Source organism: Rutilus rutilus (genome assembly GCF_951802725.1).
Source record: "Rutilus rutilus genome assembly, chromosome: 10".
Taxonomy (NCBI): domain Eukaryota; kingdom Metazoa; phylum Chordata; class Actinopteri; order Cypriniformes; family Leuciscidae; genus Rutilus; species Rutilus rutilus.
In genome coordinates, this window is record NC_140215.1 from 27,221,009 (window position 1) to 27,238,513 (window position 17,505).

The 17,505-nt window shown below is 36.0% G+C and overlaps 4 protein-coding genes across 6 annotated transcripts in view; 2 read left to right on the top strand and 2 right to left on the bottom strand.

Moving 5' to 3' along the window:
* ankrd10b (ankyrin repeat domain 10b) overlaps positions 1-809 on the top strand; it is a 30,008-nt gene extending 29,199 nt beyond the window's left edge. The window contains exon 6 of one of the 2 annotated variants that reach the window (XM_084421051.1): positions 185-809. In XM_084421051.1, coding sequence (XP_084277177.1) covers positions 185-486 — 302 coding nt within the window. In that variant the 3' untranslated portion in view covers positions 487-809. The remainder of the gene's footprint in view (positions 1-184) is intronic. The other variant, XM_084421052.1, reaches the window with a different exon arrangement.
* A 344-nt stretch (positions 810-1,153) lies between these two features.
* On the top strand, positions 1,154-7,108 carry ube2al (ubiquitin conjugating enzyme E2 A, like). Its single transcript, XM_084421367.1, has 6 exons — positions 1,154-1,581; positions 2,006-2,086; positions 3,074-3,099; positions 3,222-3,311; positions 5,263-5,351; positions 5,972-7,108. Exons 1-6 carry the CDS (start codon positions 1,538-1,540, stop codon positions 6,098-6,100), a joined length of 459 nt encoding a protein of 152 aa, XP_084277493.1. The 5' UTR covers positions 1,154-1,537; the 3' UTR covers positions 6,101-7,108.
* Positions 7,109-7,682: 574 nt separating this feature from the next.
* ing1 (inhibitor of growth family, member 1) lies at positions 7,683-9,949 on the bottom strand (the record flags this gene model as incomplete). The annotated part of the gene is made up of 2 exons (XM_084421771.1): positions 7,683-8,767; positions 9,808-9,949. The coding sequence occupies 2 exons, from the start codon at positions 9,947-9,949 to the stop codon at positions 7,980-7,982; spliced, it is 930 nt and encodes a 309-aa protein (XP_084277897.1). The 3' UTR covers positions 7,683-7,979.
* Positions 9,950-13,459: 3,510 nt separating this feature from the next.
* LOC311298664 (uncharacterized protein) lies at positions 13,460-16,997 on the bottom strand. 2 transcript variants are annotated; one of them, XM_084421772.1, is made up of 5 exons: positions 16,694-16,997; positions 16,111-16,155; positions 15,428-15,730; positions 14,890-15,165; positions 13,460-13,721 (listed from the first exon to the last, which is right to left on the bottom strand). In XM_084421772.1, exons 1-5 carry the CDS (start codon positions 16,761-16,763, stop codon positions 13,651-13,653), a joined length of 765 nt encoding a protein of 254 aa, XP_084277898.1. In that variant the 5' UTR covers positions 16,764-16,997; the 3' UTR covers positions 13,460-13,650. The 2 variants fall into 2 exon arrangements, with proteins under 2 accessions (XP_084277898.1, XP_084277899.1); XM_084421773.1 differs by having other exon boundaries at positions 16,111-16,152; positions 16,694-16,946.
* Between the last annotated feature and the right edge of the window lie 508 nt (positions 16,998-17,505).

Sequence of the window (17,505 nt, forward strand, 5' to 3'; positions counted from 1 at the left end):
TTTTGAAAACCCTAAACTGAACAATCTACAGAGTACCCCTGAAATGTCCACTAAAGAACATTAACGATGCAGAATTCAGTTTGGATCAAAGACGAATCCTGTTGGAAATTGTTGTGCAAAACAAAAACATTCAGGTCAAATTTGAATGTTAATGAGATTATAATTCATTTGTTCTCTTTGACAGCAGGACTTCCTTTAAATGGGCGCTGCCATCCTGTGCAGCACCTCAATGGTGGTGACCTGACGCGTGGGAACGTAAATGGGAATTCAACCGAGGTTGAGAACTGTGATCATATTGGGAATGTGGGTGTTTCTTTACATCTTGGTTACTTTGACAAAGGCCTTCCCTTTGGGCATCAAAATGGAGATACAGCTGAGAACATGGAGGACGAAAGCAGTCAGATAGAGCACCGCAAGTCAGTCAGTGTAGAGGAGCAGTATGACCACATCACTTTCAACACCATGCACCTCTATCATGGTTGTTAGGATGTCCCATCCGGACTCATATGCCTTTATATATCCATAGAGAATGTGCTGAATTGCTATAAGTCCATGTACTTTGACAGGGTCACTCGATTTGTATTTATGTTGTAAAAAAAATGTTTGTTTTTATTATTTTCTAATTTTGGCCATTTTAATTCAGTTGGAGAATCCCAGAAGCTGTTAATTTGTATGCATTGTTTGTAAGAACATATTATTGTATTAATTGTGCCTACATATAAAATGTAATTGTTTACTGCCAGCATTTTCTTACATAGTAGCTGTATACTGTATGAATAAAATGGTTGATGAATTGACTGAATCATGAATCAGTTTCCACCCTCGACCATTTTTACATTTGTCGCCTCTTGTAGTAAGTTATGTATGCAGAACTTGTGGTAAGATAATGGGTGGTAAGATCGCTGGTTTTATTGACCTGTACAATTTTGGTTATGTTTATACTATAGTTCACACACTTCTAAACTCAAACGGCCCTCCCTCCTAATTATTATCAGATATATGACTGAAAATGTGAACAACAAACGAACAGTAATCGTTTACCTGTTGTGAAATATCATTCACGTCAGAGTACAATGATCGTCGTTTGTTGCATTTCCCGCCCATAGCCGCTAGGAGGACATTGACCTCATTCCTCCTACAGAAACGTCATCGAGGCTGTTCCTCCGACTAAGACCGTACCAACTATTAGGGGGAACTCTGCCATTTACGTAGTCTTGAGATGAACATTTCAGGCAGATTATCTTATTGCTTCTCTTAACCCATAAATACTTCAAACGATTAGTGATATTTCAATCATTGCGTCTCTAAAAACAAAACACAAAATTGATTAACATACATATTGTATGATGATTCTATATTTTCAGTCGCAAATATCCCCCTGTGTTGAACAGGTGGTATAATCGTATCTCGTGAAAAGACGTCTTGTACTCAGAAAGGAATATTAATCATCACTGTTGTTGTGACATATATACTGTTATATTAGGATTTGTTAGTAGAGCTCTAAAAATAATCCCTGACGCTTTTAGTGTAGTTAAAGATGTCTACTCCAGCTAGAAGGCGACTCATGCGAGATTTTAAGCGGTGAGTAACGTTAGCTGAAAAATGATAGATCTGTTTGGATTAGCTGGCTAGCTAAGTTAGTTAGCTTCATAACACTCAGCTCGGTAGGCGATTATTAAACGTAAAATAAACGATTAAAAACACGACATTTAATGTTGTTCTTATTGTTTTGAGTCTGTCGGTAGTATCACATTGCCTGTTTACATTGTGAGGGTTCACAGAAACTCCACGTTTATCTTAGCTTATTAGCTAGCTAGTGTAAGCCGGTTAGAGAAGTTATTCAAGCTCGACTTGTCTGAATGTGATTATATTTTTTAGACTAGTAATATTTTTAAACTAGTAATGTTTATAAAGTAAACAGAAGCCTCACTTTGTCATGTAATATCACACGTTTTTAACAAATTAACGTGATTGAGGCACTGAAATCTATGTTGGTTCCGCACAGGCTCCAGGAGGATCCGCCAGCCGGCGTTAGTGGAGCTCCATCCGAGAACAACATCATGGTGTGGAATGCAGTTATATTCGGGTAAGAAGAGAGCAAATCAGGCTGATCGAGTGGAGGCTCAGCCAACCAGGCTAACAGGCTTCCCACGATCATGGGAAATATGAGAGAATTTTAAAATGGACATTTTCAGGCCTGTAAATGTTATGTTTAAAAATGATGCAACTCCTTGTTAAGTAAAGCTTGGGGTCAGTGAGAATGTTTTTTTGAAAGAATGAATACTTTAAATTAGGAAAGACTCGTTAAATTGATCAAAAGTGGACATTAAGATATTTATAATGTTAAAAAAAAAAAAGATTTATGTTAAAGCAATGCTGTTCTTTTGAACTTCCTATTCATCAAAAGCTCAATTTAGACTAGACTGACAGATGCAGACAGTCACCAGATTACTTACTGCACATCCCTTCTCAGACATACTTATTCAGCATGTGCGATTGGCCAAAACAAGCTCCGACAGGTGTAGCACACTGACCTGACGAAGTGTCTGTTGGCCTAAAAGAATCCTGGGGAAAAAATGCATCACAGAATTCTGCAAAATCTTAATCAGCACAACTGTTTTCAACATTGATAATACTGAGAAATATCAGCATGTTAGAATGATTTTTAATTATTTTAAAATATATCAAAGCAGCAAACAGTTGCACAAATTGTAATATGTACAATATTACTGTCTTTATTGTATTTTTATTTTTTTTAATCAAATAATATGGAGCCTTAGATTAGTAAGAGGGAAGGGGGGGAAAAACGCTTAATCTTACCGACCCCAAACTTTTGAAAATTAGTTTGGGAATTTTTTTAATTTTTATTGTTGTCCTTTTTTCTACAATATTTTATTGTGTGCATATTACTCCTTTGAGTTTGAGGGCTTGACAAGAGTAAATCTGGTTCATATGTGCATTGTTGTTATTTGATATCGTGATCAACATGCTGTACTTTTAGTGACACAAATGTTTCATGTCAGTGTCCTCCTGGCTTTGACCTGATTATTGTGTTTCATGTTTTTACATGCAGTCCAGAGGGAACACCTTTTGAAGATGGTAAGTGTCTGTCTGCTGACCTAGACACAATCACGTGTGGTCAATTGCATGTGTAAAGAAAATTAGTTGTATTTGTCTTTCACTGATTAAAGATACAATGTTGTTTCTGCTCTGCACACAAGGTACCTTCAAACTCACAGTTGAGTTCACAGAGGAATATCCAAACAAGCCCCCAACTGTGCGGTTTGTCTCAAAGATGTTTCATCCTAATGGTGAGTGGTGCTTCCTGTTTGTCTCAAATTAGAAGCCTTGTCAAAGACAATCTAAGCCCCAGCGCTCTCTAAAGTCTGCTCGAGATTAAGGACGTTCCCACACAGAATCTGCTCCTGTAGGATTTATTTAGTCCCTCATTTACAAAGTTCTGCACATAACGTATATAATAATAAAATGTTTTGATAAAAAATTATTTTAGTAATAAACCAATTCAGCAAAAATATTTAATACGTGTGTTAATGCATTTCTTGGTCAATAATATACATTTATATACTAGGGCTGGGTATAAAAAATACCGATTTCACTATTTTAATCTATTCTCGTTTTTATGAACCGATATGGATTCTTAAATCACAAGGATTGATATTTAAGTCTATGCTGTCAAATGATGAATGAACAAAACATTGTATCGTGCCTCCCATCTAATAAATCACTATAACTTTTGAACTTTACTTTTGATATGAAACAACGTCTCAGATTTCAAATTGAAATGAACCGAAACCCAATGTATAGGCGCTTCAGCACGGAATAGGCTATATATTACGCCTATATAATATATAGAATATAGCTCATTATGGTTTATCCCCCTCAGTGTATATATTTGAAGTCTCCATGAAAAAAAAAAAATATATATATATATAATTTTTTTTTTTTTTAAGTATGAATATGTTAGCCTTACTGATATCTATAAGCTGAAATTAGTCACTTGTTCTCACAATTACTGTTTTCTACATGGTGAATGCCACAATGCACTATATAGGGGACAGGAAATGATTCAGACAGTGTAAATATGATTTCCATTGGGGCAAATGAAGTCTGGTTTCACGTAAGGGTCACGTGATCCACCGCAGCACGCACAGTGCTTCAGTCCAGAGACACAAAAGCACAGAGCGGATCTCATGCGTGAGTCTGCGCAGACCACAAAACGTCCCATTTAAGCGATATGGAGGAGATTAGGAGGAGAAACGGTTAGACAGACTCAGCATTTCAAACAGCACTGACGAGTAGAAGAGAAAAAAAAAACTGGTGCCATTCACCAACATAAACTACACATCCTCAGCATGACTAAGTTCACTGTTTTGCTTTTGTAACAGTTTCATATTAAATCTAAAAGGGGAATCTATTAGACAGTGGCTGTCAAATGCGGCTTTACTGAGCTCAACGGCTCTGGCCGAGCTGTGATATAAATGAAACGCTATTGGCTGTTTTTAAAAAGGGGAGGAGCTGTATGATATGTCCCGCCCTGTCTTCCTGTTTCAGTGGAGATTTTGTCAACACGTTAAATAATGCTGTGAAAATAGTTCAGTGGGCCTTTAAGAAATTAAATTAATATAAATGAGTGATTAGTCGACTAATGGCTTAATTGTACGACTAATAGTAGACTAGAAAAATCTTTAGTCGGGGCAGCCCTAATTAATACCGTTTTGGCGCTCTTTAATGTGGTGTGACGGATCGCTGAAGCAGCAGTGAACTGATCATCTCTTCCTCTTTACTACTAGTTACAGCGCAAAATAAACTATATGGACATCAGAAGGTATGTTAAAAGATACAGTACAACTTACCGACACGCCTACTGTATTTAGTACCAACTGACTCGCCGTATAGTTTACACGGCATTAGTTGAGATTTTTTTTCCTTGAGAAAATTTGCCAATAATCAATGTTGATTCTAATTGAATCGGAATCAAATTGCAAGCTTGTGAAAGTGAACTGAATTGTGAAATTTGTCAATACCCAGCCCTAGTATTTACACTTTCAGTATTTTCAAAGCCATTATCAGTTACTGCGGTCATATTTTCTGTACAGTATTAGGAAGTGTTGTTAATGTGTTTTGGAAGCATTCTGAAAGTTATTTTACCATTAAAAAAAAAAATTGAATTTTCTATTTTATTTCTTTATTGACAATGTAGGGAATATGTTGCTCTAACTTTTCTCTTGCTGTTTTTCTCAGTGTATGCTGATGGCAGTATCTGCCTAGATATTCTTCAGAATCGTTGGAGTCCAACTTACGATGTTTCTTCTATTCTGACATCAATTCAGGTGTGTTAATTAACTTTGTTTTATAGTCCTTTTATAGTAAAAAAAAAAAAACAGCTTTCTGTTGCATTTGGACATTATTAAATCTGAGAATTGTCTAATTAGAATGCTCGTTTTGATTTGTGGTTTAGAGAGTGAAGTTTTGCTTGCAATTGTAACTTTTTACATTTCCAATGGACCCTTTTCACATTTCCGGGGTTCTCGAAGCGGAAGTCGTCATAGTTGGGTAAACTTCTATAGCGGGGAACGGGAGATGACCGCAAATAGTATTTCCATTTGATAGTTTCCACGACTTTCCAAAAAAAGTTTAAAAAAAAATAGAGATTAATTACGTTGGTCAGAAGAGAGAAAGATGTCAAATAGGCTGTCACTCCTTCTATTAGTTCTATTAGAAACACCCTTTAAAAGCGTTAATTAATTTTTTTTTTCATTTATTATATTTTTTACTGACAAGGTAATGTAAAACATTTATATAGTTATACATATGTATAAAAAAATTTTTTTTGTGAAAATATAAAAAGCTTTACTAGACTTTGGGATGTTGATAACTGGAAACATGTCATCACAGTATGTGAAAAGGTTATACCTTTGAGGCCTAAAATTTGATTTCTCTTTCTTTACAGTCGCTTCTAGATGAGCCCAATCCCAACAGCCCTGCAAACAGCCAGGCAGCACAACTGTATCAAGAAAATAAACGAGAATATGAGAAACGGGTGTCAGCGATTGTAGAGCAGAGCTGGAGGGACAGTTGACCACATTCACAAACCCATGTTCTCACTGAAACTTTGTTTTCCTTTTGTTTGGCTCTGTTGTTGGAGGATAGGTTTTCTAATCTCCATTTTTAAGTTTTTATGCACTTTACTCATGCAAGATTGTGATCTTTCTTTTGTTTCGTTTTATTTCTCTCCCACATTTTGGCCTGGACTGATTTTCAGCCCGCATTAGGATCACTGAAAGGGGAAATAACCCCTGGTGTATAAGGCTCGACTAATTTTGCATCCGGCATGAACATGCAGTAATTGTCAATTTTTGCAAAATGCATTTGCATCTCTAAAGAAAAACACATTATGGATGATTCAATCAAGGTGTTCTAATCTGGATACACATTAATCCAAGTCATAGTAGTGTTGATGAAAATGTTCTTGGTGCTTCATTGTCAGTTTTAATATCATGCCGTTAAAAGTGTCCTTTTAATTTCTGTTTTGCTTCCATTTCTTTCTGGATTGGTTATGCTGATTTAGTCACGACTCTTCTTGGCTCTGCCAGAGGAGGGTCGGCATGTTACCACAAGAGTGGTAAGAATCTCTAGTACGCACTGAAAACACATACAATGTTGGTAGACAGATGTGAGGGTTTATATAAATGGTCAAAATATGTTGACACAAAATGGCAATATGTGGAGTATAAAATATATATTTACTAGTTGAAAAAAAAAAAAAAGAGAGATTTTGCTGGAATTACTCAAAAATGTCACAAATATCCTTTAAAATACTATTGAGATATACGTTAACTGCAGTTATTAACTGTTCATGGCTTGCATCACAAGTCCAATCAATCAAGTCAAATAATGTCTTCAGGTCTTTTTCCAAGCCCTTACTCTCTGCAGATGTATTCCCTGTTACATGCATGAATGGCCGAGTGTGTCCTTTCCTCTACTAATCTCTTGTATATACAAAATTTTGTGTACAGATTTTGCACTGGTTGGCAGTCTCATTTTCCAGCACTTGTAAATAGGCTACTTAAATAAAAGGTGAAACTACCTTTGTGAGTAATGCATGATTTCTTAAGGCCTGTTCAGTGTTCACACCGAGAATGCTAACTAAAGATACCTATACCAATAACTTTATTAGTGTTTACACCAGCAGACGATGTTATTTTGTCTGTTCTAAGCCTTTAACGTTCATCAGCTGTAAAAATAGAGAAAAACATCTGCAAGTGATTCCAACGATACTGTTTCTCTGTGGCGATATAGTTGTGCTGAGGACTGTGCTGTTTTTATATTTAGAACGATTCTTGGAACTATATCATCATTATCGTTAGTTATTGTACTTTAGTCTGTCATAATAGCTGTAGTCTTTTCTATTTACTAAAACAGAGCCTTTCATCTTTCCATTTAATAACAGACAATTTTCAGATCTAATACACTAAGTTAGTTGAAACCATAGACTGTAAAAAAAAAAAAAAACCGATCGCACAATTATTTTAAGAAACTGAGATCGTGCAACACAGAAGAGCTAAAGACACATTTTTGCCCCACATTTGCGATGTACTTCAAGGCCTCGTCTGAATGTTTACTTTTTTTTAATAAGCCATAAAATGACACTACAACAAGCATGGTTTATTATTTTTTTAATGAACATATGTACAGTTATGCAAAGCATAAATACAAAACCGATAGTTGAAAATGATTTTTACAAAAATGCACTATACTTGTGGCTGGATGAAGAGGATACTTCCAATACTGTAGAACGCTGATAACTAAGTAGCTGACAAAGTGAACCCTATCTCAAATATATCCCTAAAAGATATACATTTACTAACTGATGACCAACTCTAGTTTGTAACATCTCAAAACTGGGTACTAAACTCCTGAATAGAAAAACATTACATGGCAACCAGGTTCACGTGTCACTACCTGTTGTACGATCGGTCTTTTTTCGACCTTTCTAATGCTTTGTCCATTGTCTTCTCATTGTCTCCTCTGCACTTCGGACAGTACCATTTCCCTTTGGGCTTGTGGTACAGGCCAACGCATGAGAAGTGAAACCATTCAATAGTGCATTCTTCATTATCACACCCTATCATCTCTCCAAAAGACACTTGCTCGCACAGGCAGTAAGTGGGTTCATTGGGATCAATCGGCAGGTCTGTCGGGGACGGCTCCCTGTCCTGCTTGCTTTTAGACCTCTTCTTCTTCTTCGAAGACGTGGATGACGTCTTAGCCTTCTTCTCTTTCGGCGTGCCTGAAGCAACCTCCTCGCTTTGCTCCATGGTGTAACTGGAGTTTTCCCGGTTCTCGGAGCCGTTTTTCTGCCTGCGTGAACGCTTTCCACCGGATTTGTCAACTGAAGTCGGGGTCTCGTCTCGTCTCCGGTCCACGGACGGCTTAGTGGCCGACAGCGTCGCAGCAGAAAGTGGTGTCATAGTAACGGTTGCTACGGCACTGGGGGTGCTGCCCACCGACACGGTGCTCTCCGGAGAGTCCTGGGAAGCCTGGAAAATCTCACCCTGCCACTCAAGCTGGCGACTGCGATTCTCCACCATTTCCACCATTTGGCCTGCGATCTGGATCTTTTCGTCACCGAGTTCTTCTGTGCGGATCAAAGAGCGCTGGATGCAGTGAAGGAGACGCCGCCTCTGCACAGGGTCTGATTCATGTCTGTGCTTTTCATAAGCCTCGTCCAATTCATTGAGGATCTCTGCAAGATAAATAACCAAGGATTTGTGTAAAAAAAAAAAAAAAAATTTATATATATATATATATATATAATACTGACACAATGTTTACTGATACTGTCAATCTATGCAATTTTTTTTTTTTTTTTACCTTTATTTAACCAGGAGAAAAGATTATATCTTGATTGAGAGCGTAAAGAGTAATTGCCAGACAAATGCAACATTATTTAATTAAATATGCACTCATTTGGCATCTGAGCTTTCTTTAAAGTCAGGTTATTTTATTTTTTATTTTTTTACATATAGAGACAAAGGTTTTTAACAGAAGGGATTTAATTAATTTAGTATCTTTGCCATCATGTTTTAGGAATAAAATGTTATATAAATAAAATAGCAATGCTCTCTATAAAAACATAATATAAATAGGAATAAAACTGTGAAGTTCGGCATTTTTAGAAAACGGCCTTTAACAATTTGTATTGTAATTGAAATGAACAGATGCAAATAAATTAAGTGTAGTAAAATAAACATTGAAATATAGGCCACAATATTAAAATTGACCAGTGCATGAAAAAACGTTTTTTTTTTTTTTTGTTCTGTAGCGTCGACATTTTACATTCGGTTGACACAGCCGCTGACCATTCATGCGTGTATGTGCAGTCTTTATGATATTTCAAAGACTAAATAGTATTTACGCAACACTAGCACGCAACTGTGATTTCAAGCTACATAAATTTAGACAGGAAGTTTAGTGGCGCTCTAGAATCTGCCAGACCCCTCGACTTCACACTCCATCCGAACAGGATAGGTAGCGATTTCATAGAAGTCACTACAAAATTGAGTTATAAATGACTAATACATAAACCATACATATTTAACCAACTTTGTAGATTTAACCAACTTTGTAGATTTAACCTCTCAATCAGGGGGGGGGGGGGACCTGCGAGTTTCACGTGCTAACAGTTAGCCGCTAGCCAGCTAGTAAGTGTGACATCTAACACCCGTTGCTCAAACAATGCAGTGTTTTCTTCTTACACGAGTGCGAGTGTCCGTATAGTCTCACCTTGATATCTGGCGTCTATTTCCTTCATGAGAGACACACATCTCTGTAGGTCCAGCGGCAAAGACTCGACCAGCTCCAGATACTCCTCAACATATTTCACCACAACATGAGACGACTCGCCGTTTGAAGAAGGGTTCAGCATCTTTTCACACGCATTTAAGAGGTTGGTAGAGCAATAGAAATACGTTTTTAATAATTATTTGATCCTAGTCTTAAGAATTAAAAGTCTGGGAAGCTGAGAAAAGTTACTCATATACGTGTTGTATTGATTTGTGCAGGACCAGTGACGCTTCTATGGCGGAGACTGAGCTCATGAATATAAATTACCTTACGCTGACGTTCCTCCGTAACCTTTCAAAGCGGTGTGTCTAGGCACGGAATCTAATTAATATTCATGAGCAAAACCTTTAACGCAGAATAACCGGTAGTTGCGCGCAACGACGCTTGGTGGCGTTTAATGGCAAGACTTCGACGCAACGGTAATGTTAGATGAGTGACCGACATGTCTGTGTTAATTTTAGGCTTGGGTTTAGTTGAGTTTGGTTTTGAACTGGGAACTGTATAAAAGTCTAGAAAAAATAAATAAAAACGTGCATTTAAAAGAAAAAGAAAATCAGTAATACTTTATAGTAAGTATACAGTAATAAATTACTTACAAATCATTTTGCAAACTATTAGTTTATAGTTCATTCATAGTTTATATATTGAAGTCTCTACATTGTTAATATATTAATAGGCTATATACAAATACTGAGGACTTCATTCATTGTCACTGTAAATAACCAAATTATTATTATTGTTTAATTAGCTCATATTATGTAAAGAGTTAGATCGTGTTTTTTTAGTTCTCACTTGATTAGGTCACAGAAAATGGGAAAATGTCATTAATTAAGTGCTTTAATCCAACCTTTATTTGACAATAACTGCATTAGTATTAAGCGTCTCTTAAACTATAAAGTTTACTGTGATGGGTAGGGTGTGTGTGTGTGTGTTTAATGTATTTGTAAAAATCTTAAGGAACCCTGAATATGAATGATGCAATTAATGTCTAATAAAGGTTGGTTTAAAGCACTTAATTATAGCATTTTCCCTCATTGTTTTCCTAATAACCAATTAACAATTTCTTTACTTCGAGCTAATTAAACAATAATAATTTGATTAAATTACAGTGACAATGAATGAATAACCTACTATTTGTAAATAGCCCATTAATAATATAGAGACTAAAAGCTATTAACTATGAATAAATTATAAACTATTATTTTGTTAATAATTTGTGAGTACTTCATTACTGCATTGTTATAACGTGTTACCAAAAATAGACTATTCAAATCTATTGAATAGATTAAGTATAGTGTCTTATTGTGTGATTATATGAGCCATCTTAATCTATTTTGTTCTTTTTCGTGTGTGTGTGTGTGTGTGTGTGTGTGTGTTGTGTTTCTCCCTTCTTGTTATTCTGATATTTTAGCTTCATTATCAAGTTTGTAAGATATTTTTATATCATTACAGAATAGCCTATTACATTCAGAGTACTGTCAGTCAATCTTAACACCTGTGAATGCCTGTTTTCCCATGTATTATTTTAATATCTCACTCAGACATCTTGAATTTTGTCCTCTCTATATATTCTTTAGATACTTGGATCATTTAAAACTCATGCTGCAAGGTTAGAAGGGTAGTTGCATTCGTATAACACCATGAATGCCCTGCAGGGGTCACTTATGTTAAGGCAATGAGACTCTGAAATGTTGTTTGTCCTCAACTCTGTTGTTTACTGGAACATCATCTAGATATTATTTTCTCTTGAGTGTATTCTTGTTTCCGTTACAACCCTGAAGAGAAATCCAAAACAGTTATTCTACATTTTTTTTACAGTGGTGAGAATGACCTTTAAAAACTGTAAAAGTAGTTCTTTGTACATCTGTATTATTAGCAGTAAGAATGTCAGATGACTGAAATGTCATGGTGAGAGGGGAAAATGTGTATAAAGTTATCCAGAGGCCAGCACAGCTGTCTTCTACTCTTACAGACTCTAACCCGAGTGGTGTTGTAAAAAAAATCACCTCTTACGCATTACAGTGTCAATGGAGGATTCAGAGGTTGGACCAAATTAGGTTACTTTCCACATTAACTTAATGTCAAGAATCAGGGTGTTGAGAAGACGCTCGCAAGCTACGGGCTAATGGCCATTTAAACACCTAAATATAAAGAGCACATTCTTTTGAAGGCTTTTCCCTCATTTAGATGGTGGTGCGGTAATCAGGGGAAATGTTTTGAAATGTGTTGTCAACAAAAAAAGTCTAAATGAATTAATTTGTAGCTCTTAAAGCTAAAAGACATGGATTCCAACCCCAGTTAAAAATTATTTAGGTAAGGTAAAGTTTTTTTAATAAACATTTTTTGTTATACTGGTTGAAACTCTCACTATTCACATGGTGATAGCAATCAATAGAAGTGGTCTAAATATTAAACCATGTGCATAGATCTTCTGCGGAAGTCTTTGTAACCACGTTTGTTTTTTTTGAAGGAGGAGTGGATTTACAGACTCTCTGATGGTAATATTTTGTTGTTGTTTTTTATGAATAGTCATACTTTTCACTTTTTAATTAATAATCTTACAATTTCATTAGTATTCTTAGATTTTGTTTTTCTGTCAAATGATCAGATCCCACGAATCAGTATACATTTCCTGATACATATAGTCAATTCACAACTTTATGTTGCATTTCAATTGAATAAATTCCCCACTTATTATAGTTCAGTACTTTATCTGTGCAAGCTCTTAATCTTAATTATTTGTAATATCTTTGTTAAATCTTAATATTTACCATATAACATGCTGTAAAAGGATTTCAGAATGTTTGCTCCTGTCTATTTATTTTCTTGAGGAAGCTGCCGAGAATTAACGACTCCAGATTTCCCATGACGTAAACTCATTGTTCAGGCCCTTTCAGTATAAACAAACCTAGGCTTGTCTTTGATGAATCTCATGGCCCTTCATTGAGTCACAATGTCCTAGATTACAGTTACCTGTAGCTCACTTTAAGTATTATTCCACAGTCAATTCAGTTCCGTTGGGTAATGTGTAATCAGGCTCATGGTTTAGAGTCATCTGGATTGGTTTTCAGGTATTTGGTAATGGGTGGTGGTGAGAAAGGTTAGGAACGGTGAATGACTTCATCAATAAGTTCATCAATACAAGTCAAATAAGTGCTGATGGTGCTGAGCCTCCTGGTGAGTAGCCTAACACACACTCTCTCTCTCTCTCTCTCTCAAGCACACAGACATAATGGCTCTGGAATTTATTGCTTAAGTGTAAATAATTAAATCACTTCAGATTACCATAAATAAATGGAAATAGGAGACCCAGATTTCCTTTTTTTCTTTCTTTCTTTTTGTGGAACATTGTGTTTTATGCATCTCAGTTACTTTAATTTCTTTAAAAAAGGATTTGTGGACATTTGTGAGACTTCAAATTACTGCTAGCTTTACAATTGACCCAAAAGCATTTGGACTCTTAAACTACACTTACATGTCTTGACATTAAATAACAAAATATCAAATGGCATGGCATTTATATTAAAGAATGACTGCACAAGCAAAATGTTGGACTATATTACTAATAAATACTGTTGACTCAAAGACCAAATAAAAATGTAATTGCATCTTTATTCAAGACAAAAATAAACATAAAACTAAGACCATAAATGGCATTTTTGTACTTTGTACATGTACTTTTTCAGATGCTCTATATTAAAATGTAAAGTCAGCGGATCTCAGATAAACACCTCCCTCCGATTCACTTTCTTATCGTGCCTGCTTCTGCCACCCACTTCCTGTTTATCCTCCGTGTTTCTTCATCTCTCCTTGGGTTGGTGTTTCTTCCTTCATTCGGAGACAAAATTGTATTCCTGTACGACCCCAGAAGTGGTTGGAAAAAGAGAACACAATTTAGATGTGGAAAAACTCCCTGTACAAAACTTAAGATTTCTATTAACCAATTAATGAATAGGTGAATAACTGTGCAGTCACACTTATGTTACTCTTGAATGTATCCTTGTTTGCCATTGCAGACATGGCCGACAAACATGAAGAGGCTCTCCCTCTCCACATGTTCCTACTAGTCAATGTACAACACATAAGCATTCAGACAGACTAATTATGTAACTAGATTGCATAGTCTGAGAAACAGTGACTACTTGTACCTATATGTGATCAGACATTTGTCAGTGATACAGTCTTACAGTTCCTTATTCAGATTCACTCTTGTTGATAAACTTTAGATGAAGAATATCCTGGCATGCTGTTACGCGGGGTGTGTATATTGTATGTGTGTGTGAGAGCCCGTGTATATAGTGAAACCAGAGACGAAGAATGAGAAGCCGTTAGAGCGCTGTCTCCGCTTATGGTGACAAGCAGTTAATCAACATGATTTTGACTTTTTATGGTCTTCGAGCTGCCCAGTGCCACTGCTTGATAAGGACATTCAGTCCCTCTCCTGTCATTCAGTGGTTTCCTCTCACTGGCGGCTAATCAGCCTGGAGACCTTAAGACCTTAGTGCAGCAGTGCATTTAGAAAGTATCCAGACCCCTGAAAACTTTTCCCATTTTATGTTGCTGCCTTATGCTAAATATTTTCAATTAAAATGATTTTCTACAACAATCTACACTCCACACTTCATACTGGCAAAGCAAGACCTGAAAATGTTTGTCTACCGACGGTCCGAGGATCTGCGGAGGAAAATTGCAGAAAATCCCCAAATCTAGATGTGCAAATCTTGTTGCAAAAAAGGTCCTTCATTATATAGTTATGGGTCTGAATACTTATGCATAGTCTTATTTCAAGAGTTTCTTTTTAATACATTTATAAAATTATCACAAATGAGTTTTTTGCTTTGTAATTATGGGGCTTGGAGTGTGGGTTGTGATCAAAAATAAATAAATAAAAACATTTTAACATAAGGCTGTAACATAACAAAATGGTAACAGTATTAAGGGGTGTGAATACTTTCTACATGCACTGTAAATGTGCTTGTATCAGACCGATTGTAAATTCCTTTTCAAATACATTGCACTCACCTGGTGTTGTAATATGAAGTGTGCTCTTCTGTTGCAGAGAGCCGGACACAGAGGGGTACGAGGCCACACAGCTGAGGTCACTGATGGTCACATCATCAGGAAGATTTACTCGATTCTCAATATAATATGTGTCAGCCTTCTTGACAGGAGTGTTTTTGAAGGAAGAGTTCAAGGCAGGTTCCCAGTGAAGAGTGGGTGCCGTCTTTTTATATGTGGCCTTACAGACAGCAATCCTCTGACCATTTTCACTGACCAGATCAGTTTCCAGGCGGGTCACTTAAAAACATAGAACTTTAATTTGAATATCGTTATGATATCATCATTATATATTGTTGTCTTCATTGCTAACTCTAAATACTATTTTTTTTTTTTTTTGTACAACAAATTTAATTCTTCACTGGTTCATGATGACTACAATGAAACAGAGAGATGTAGTCTATCACTGAATGAAACTTAATAACATCAGTTGTTAGTGATCAGTTCTTCAAATTTTCACTGTTTTTACAATAGTGTTACAATAATTTGAAATTGAACTCACCGCTTACAGAGACATTTACAGCTCTGCTTCTTCCTTTTATTGATAAATCACAAGAGTAAAATCCTTCATCTTTCATTGAAATATTGGGAATGAATAATGAAACTCCATTTGAAGTGTTGTACAGCCTCTTTCCATCATTACAAGTGTCGTCCAGTTTGGGTGACAAACCAATATAACATTGTCTGCCCTGCATGCTGATGTTCCACACAAAAAAAATTAATTTATTCCATTTGACATCAGTGACATTATTGGCGCACCATAAAGTTGCATCGCTGCCCTCCACAAAGATCTGCTCTTTGAAATCTGAAAGAAAAAAAATACTATAAATTGTATTTAAATTAGATTAAATATTGGACTAAATTAAATTGTTTGTTTAATCAAACTAAATTAAATAAATAAATAAATAAATGTGATCTGCTTTTGACACATTGAGGTAAATTATTAAAATATATTTCAAATATAAAAAAATGGGTATTACAATGTATTTTGCCTTTTTTTTATATATTTTTTTATACACAAAACCTATATTTCCCTGCCAAGCCAAACTGGTTTTAAATGTTTTCGCGAGGTCAATCTCCTCCGTTCACTGACCATTCTGTTTTTGGTTTTTCCTTTTATTTTCTATCTTGTATCCATTCATGGACAATACAGCTTTAAATAAATAAAAGTGTATATTGTCTGACCTGTCAGTTTTTTTTGAATCACATCATCTTGATTCTGTTGTTCTTCTAGGACAGTAAGTACACAGCATTAGTAACCGGTTAATGTGAGCGCTGGAAACAGAATCATTCACTCAAGTGAGTATTCCTGTTACACAAATGTAAATGTGGGATATTAAAGGTTAAGAAGAAGCTTTTATTACATACATTTGTCATATTTCAAACACAAATCCATCACATGCACATGAAATAACAGATTCCTCATTCTTCTGTACAACCATTTTGAGCTCCATTAAATCAAAGAAGCATCGTGCTTAAAAGTGGAATATAAAAGCAGATTTTCCCTGATCAACAGTTACTGTCCGTTACACTCGTTTATCCACAAAATTGAGTCAAAGCATTGTTTTTGTGACAGATTTAAACAAGGCCATGATTTTCACCATGAAACAAAATACAGTGTTTGGGCACTTTAGCCACACATAGAAATGTGTGAATCTCATTCCATAAAATATAAGTGGCATCTGCAAACATTTTGTTATAATACGAAGAAAGGCCGAACCATTTATTAAGAGATGTAATTGTAACCATATTACAAATTTAAACTCACCTCGTGTGTGGCATCCTGGTCCAAAGATGCTTAGGAGGACGACCACCATCAATATCCAGCTGTTCGCCATCGCTTCAAATCTCTGGTCAGACTCCCTTTTCACTCACCTTTGAATGTGCTCTTTCCCTTGTCTTGAGTTCTCCTCTTTTTGTTTCCTTCAGCAGTGAAGCTATTGTACACTGTTTTTAATTATCATTTCATAATCTTCTCTCACATCCTGTCTTGTTAACCACGGCAGTCATGTGAGAGCATCTTCAAAGTGCAGATTGGCAGTGTGTGATGTGTTAATCCTGTTGTCATCTAGCTGGCAGAACAATGAGAGTATAGTGACCGAGAAGATGAAAGAAAAATGAAAATGCTCTTTTGATCAATTTACAGTGCAGTTTCAGACTCAATCATTTTTCAAATGTTTTGAACATTGCTTGAATACTTTTAATTACCTTTTTTTTTTCACATCAATTTATCCATAATGAAAAGCAAACACCAAATTTACGATCACTTTGCAAATTTGATCAACCTTTGCAATGGCACTAAAAATGTACCTCAGTTGCGTCCCATCTTTAAAGGCCTACTGAAGTGCCTTGAAAGGCGCAGCTTTGTATGATGCGTTGAGGTAATTTCCACTGAAACAGGAAGCTAAGGCGGGACACATTGAATGGCTCCTCCCCCTTTTTCAAATAGCTAATAGCGTTCAGTTTACCTCACAGACTGCAAGTCGTACTTGACAGCACCATGGAAGCGAATCCGAGCGCTGAAGATACGTTGGATTCAATAGTAGAGGTGTAAATAAATTCTAGCCATTTTATTCCTAA

What these genes read in the sequence shown, in the direction of transcription:
- LOC311298664 (XM_084421772.1), bottom strand. Translation starts at nt 16,763, where the DNA reads ATGGCGAACAGCTGGATATTGATGGTGGTCGTCCTCCTAAGCATCTTT. An exon ending in ACCAGGATGCCACACACGAG is followed by an intron (nt 16,156 to 16,693) that starts GTGAGTTTAAAT and finishes TTACTGTCCTAG; the next exon opens with AAGAACAACAGAATCAAGAT. An exon ending in ACTTCATATTACAACACCAG is followed by an intron (nt 13,722 to 14,889) that starts GTGAGTGCAATG and finishes GGGGTCGTACAG; the next exon opens with GAATACAATTTTGTCTCCGA.
- ube2al (XM_084421367.1), top strand. Translation starts at nt 1,538, where the DNA reads ATGTCTACTCCAGCTAGAAGGCGACTCATGCGAGATTTTAAGCG. An exon ending in TGGAATGCAGTTATATTCGG is followed by an intron (nt 2,087 to 3,073) that starts GTAAGAAGAGAG and finishes TTTTACATGCAG; the next exon opens with TCCAGAGGGAACACCTTTTG. An exon ending in GGGAACACCTTTTGAAGATG is followed by an intron (nt 3,100 to 3,221) that starts GTAAGTGTCTGT and finishes TCTGCACACAAG; the next exon opens with GTACCTTCAAACTCACAGTT.